At 45.5% G+C, this 4,407-nt stretch overlaps 1 protein-coding gene across 1 annotated transcript; it reads left to right on the forward strand.

Moving 5' to 3' along the window:
* The first annotated feature begins 839 nt into the window (after positions 1 to 839).
* Positions 840 to 4,106, forward strand: LOC149149833 (uncharacterized). Its single transcript, XM_089442602.1, has 3 exons — positions 840 to 2,117; positions 2,481 to 3,320; positions 3,417 to 4,106. The coding sequence occupies exons 1-3, from the start codon at positions 840 to 842 to the stop codon at positions 4,104 to 4,106; spliced, it is 2,808 nt and encodes a 935-aa protein (XP_089298728.1).
* The last annotated feature ends 301 nt before the right edge of the window (positions 4,107 to 4,407 follow it).

Genomic DNA, 4,407 nt, shown 5'->3' on the forward strand with positions numbered 1-4,407 from the left:
CCCTGAAGCGACTCCTACTCTCTAATCCTGTTGACATCATTTTCCTACAAGAAACCTTATGTAATGCAGACTCTGCTTCCTCCACCCTTAACTCTTGGCTGCCTGGGTGGACCTTCTCAGCTATTGATGTTTCTGGCCGGTCAGGGGGCATTGCTATAGGTCTCAAGAACAACACCATCCTGCTTAAGAACATCTGGGGTGGAGGGGGTTTTTTGGGGGCAGAAATATATTCTAAAGATCTGGAGGAAAATCTACAAATCATCAATGTCTACGGTCCATGTCAAAACAGAGAGCTCTTCTGGAATAGACTCCTTGGCTCCCCTCTACTCCAGGCAGAGAACATTATTTTGGGTGGAGATTTAAACTTCTCTATTGGCTTCTCTGAATCCTGGGGCCATCTTGCTCAAATATATCCCCTCTCTGATTTCTTTGGGCAACTCCTTGAAGATCACCACTGGGTCGATCTTCCCACTGCAAAGATCTAGTACACATGGAAGAACAACAGAGTTGGGGAACAAAGCCTAGCAAGAAGACTGGATCGTTTTATCATGAAAGAAGGGCTCTGTACTCATCACCCTAGATCACGACAATGGGTAGGAAGTGGTGGAATCTCTGACCATAGGCCCATATACCTGGAATTGGAAGCGAGACAACTGACCCAGAAAGCTCCTTTTAAGTTCAATGCAACTTGGCTCAGGGACCCCTCCTACATCAAGTTGATATCGGATTTCTGGAAATCCCATCCGATACCTGAGGATTTAGACCCAGCCACTGGTTTTGTCAGGAACCTAGCAGAGGTCAAAGTGATCTCAAGAGAATGGGCAAAAGAGAAGAGAAAAATGGATGATCAAACAATATCCCAGGCGGAACAAGCCATCGAGGCTCTGGAATCCCACTCTGATGGCACCTTCTTATCCCCAGATCAGAAATCCGGGTACGATGACTTAATCAAACAGAGGTCACAGATTCTTAGAGACAGAGAGGACTCCTGGAGACTAAGAAGCAGAGCCATTTGGCTCAAGGAGGGGGATGAGAACACTAAGTTTTACCACAGATTTGCAAATGGGCGGAAGGCGATCAACACTATATGGGAACTACAGGATGAACAAGGATATTTGGTAAGAAGACCTGGAGAACTAGCTCATCTAGCTACTGCGCACTTCAGGAACATATACAAGGCCCCAGGACAAGCAAGTCTGTTAGAAATCATGAGGGTGGCAGAGCTATTTCCCAGATTTGTGGAGGAGGATGATGCTGAGGAGCTCACAAAAGACATTTCTCTGGAAGAATTGGAAGCCACCATGAAGGGATTCCAAAAGGACAAGAGCCCGGGCCCCGACGGATGGACCATTGAATTCTATCTTGCTTTTTTCGAGCTGCTAGGGCATGACATCCTCAAAGCTATCAATCACTGCTGTCTAAATGGATCCATTCCCTCGAGCATAAAGGCCACTTTCATAGCCCTCATTCCCAAGTCAGATAAGCCTGAGTCATTTGATGAATTTAGGCCTATTTCACTCTGCAACTGCCTCTATAAGATATTGGCTAAGATTCTAGCCAACAGAATCAAGCCCATTCTCTCGGCCAATATCTCCTCTGAACAGTTTGCTTTTCTTCACAATCGCCAGATCCATGAAGCAATAGGCACAGCCCAAGAACTCCTTCATTCTTTGCACAGCAAAAATCTAAAAGGCATGATTCTCAAGGTGGACCTCTCAAAAGCATTTGACAGGGTTAATTTACTATACATCAGAATGCTACTTACTCATCTGGGGTTCCCCTTCCTCTTTATTAAGAGGATCATGAGTTGCATCTCCGATGTACCTTTCAGTGTCCTCCTCAATGGCACCCCCACCCCCTTTTTTTCTGCAGAAAGAGGCCTCAGGCAGGGCTGTCCCCTATCCCCCCTCCTTTTTCTGCTCATAATGGAAGGCCTAAGCAGATTAATTGCATCAGAACACAGTCGAGGCCGAATCAAAGGGATCAAAATCTCGGATAATTGCTCTCTGACACATCTACTTTTCGTGGATGATGTATTGATCTTCTTGAATGGAAGCATGGCGGATTCATCGGCACTCCAACAGGTTTTTGATCTTTTCCAGAAAGCTACGGGGATGGTAATAAATGTTCAGAAATCTACTTTAACAGTGTTTGGGTGCACCCCACAAGAAGTCATCTACACAAAAAATCGTTTCCCCTTCCACATACAGCCTATGGAGGAAGGGCTAAAGTATTTGGGCTTCAGGGTGAAACATGGAGGGTACAGAATAGCCGATTGGATCTGGCTAATAACTAAAGTGGAAAAAAGGATCAATGTCTAGTATAATAGATACCTCACAAGGGCTGGAAGACTTACTCTTATCAAAGCTGTGCTGGAAGCAACGCCGGTGTATTGGATGTCCCTGGCTTGGATACCAAGAGGGATTCTATCCAGGTTACAAAGAATATGCTGCAGATTCTTATGGAAGGGATCTAAACAGGGAAATCTCTTTGCCTGGGTAAAATGGGACACCATTGCAAGACCGAAAAAATGGGGAGGCTGGGGAATAAAGAGATTAGACCTATTTGCAAAGGCACTGGCAGCAAAACTGGGATGGCAGCTCCTTACATCAAATAGTCTCTGGAGGAAAGTGGTCATGGAAAAATACATTGCTCCAGAAAGCATCTACAGCTGGATTCGCAGGGACCAAAGGGGTAATGGCAGACATTCCATCATATGGAAAGCAGTCATAAATTCTCTTCCCCTAATTCGGGAGGGTCTGACATGGAGGATAAAACAGGGCGACTCTGTCCGCTTAGGAATTGACCCCTGGATTGGATGTGGAAACATGCATAGATTATCAGGACAGCTCCTAGCACATCTAAGGGACCATGGTGCTACTCATGTTGCTCATATCGCAGACCAAGAAAACTCCAGCCTTCTCCACCAGGCCTGGAAGACTTCACAAGACCTCCATATTCCGATCCCCTGGAGACAAGAATGGGAGGCATTCACAGAGGCTCTCACACAAGCTCACATCAGAATTACAGAAGGGGAAGACGAGATTGTCTGGGCTCTAGCCAAAAATGGTACATACTCCTCAAAGGAGGGATACCTACAGTTAATGCACACCTTTCAGCCAGACAATGTACAGCAGTGGTGGAAAGCAATTTGGCACCTCAAGGCAGCACCAAGAACGAGACTCCTCATGTGGGCTATACTGTTCAATAAAATTCCAACGGGGGCAAACTTGAAGAAGAGATCCTTCTATGGACCATTCTGGTGCCACTTATGTAGAAGGAACGACGAAGATACAGAACATCTCTTCCTCACCTGTCCGGTAGTTAAATAACAATGGTCTGCTCTCCTTTTACTCTCCCCCTCCCTCCATCAATGGCATGGCTTAACAATCTTCGAGGCCTGGACAAACTGGCAGGAACAGCACTCTGGAAAGAACAAGAATATCCCTCTCCTCATGTGCTGGTCTATCTGGACCGCTAGGAACCGTGCAATTTTTGATCAGAAACCTCCCCACTGGCCAGTCATTATTGCCCACATGTTTGCTGACCTTGCCCTCATACCTGAAGACCCTCCTCCACCCCCCCCTCGGACCATTACCCCTGAACTCATTGACAAATCCTTCCCTTGGGCATACTTTGATGGCTCTGCCCAAGAGGAAAGCTGTGGGGGGGGAGCTCTCCTATATCTGAGAGAAAATCACTACTACATGATTCAAATTCCCCTGGGAAGAGGCACAAACAATTATGCTGAACTCTCCTCCGCAAAATACCTCATTTCTTTTGCACTTGAGAAAGGCTGTACAAAACTTCAACTGTTTGGAGATTCAAAGATAGTTTGCAATTGGCTCACCAGAAAATCCACTTGCTCTGCTTTCTCTTTGAGACACATACTGGATGAGGCACTCAGACTAACAGATGCATTTGAATTTTTTGACTGTCGCCATATATACAGGGAGCGCAACTCTCGGGCGGACCACCTTTCCAAGCAAGCAGCACAGAGGCAAGAAGCGGACTGGTTAATTCAAGAAGATTTGGATGGAACCTTCTTTCAACACTATCACAGGCCCTTTGATGACTACCAGGCACAAAGGGATGCTCATATTTGAAAGGGGTCCCAACATGCTTAAAATACTGGTTTTTTTTTCATGTCTTTTTTTTATATAAACTGTTGTATATGATCAGTAACCGACCATGGCGGACATACATAGCTATTTACTTTCTGCTGTTATATTTTGGGCAGTGAGCTACAGCCCCACTGCAAAGGAATCCTGAATGTGTTTATCTCTCACTATATGATCATTTTTGACATATACCTCTCCAAACTCCCTGCGTGGACAAACAGTTTGGGGAGAAGAATGCTTTCATGAAAGTTTATCTGTTTCAGTTTTTTTGGAACAATTAACAGTC

The sequence above is a fragment of the Pinus tabuliformis genome, chromosome 9, assembly GCF_031772625.1.
Source record: "Pinus tabuliformis cultivar Carrire ecotype Pingquan chromosome 9, CPIR1, whole genome shotgun sequence".
In the NCBI taxonomy this organism is placed as follows: domain Eukaryota; kingdom Viridiplantae; phylum Streptophyta; class Pinopsida; order Pinales; family Pinaceae; genus Pinus; species Pinus tabuliformis.

Excerpts from the sequence above, each read along its gene's own strand:
- LOC149149833 (XM_089442602.1), top strand. The coding sequence starts at position 840 with ATGGATGATCAAACAATATCCCAGGCGGAACAAGCCATCGAGGCTCTG. Across the intron at positions 2,118-2,480 it reads TCCAGAAAGCTACGGGGATG|GGAAATCTCTTTGCCTGGGT; the intron begins GTAATAAATGTT and ends GGATCTAAACAG. Across the intron at positions 3,321-3,416 it reads ATCTCTTCCTCACCTGTCCG|GAACAGCACTCTGGAAAGAA; the intron begins GTAGTTAAATAA and ends ACAAACTGGCAG.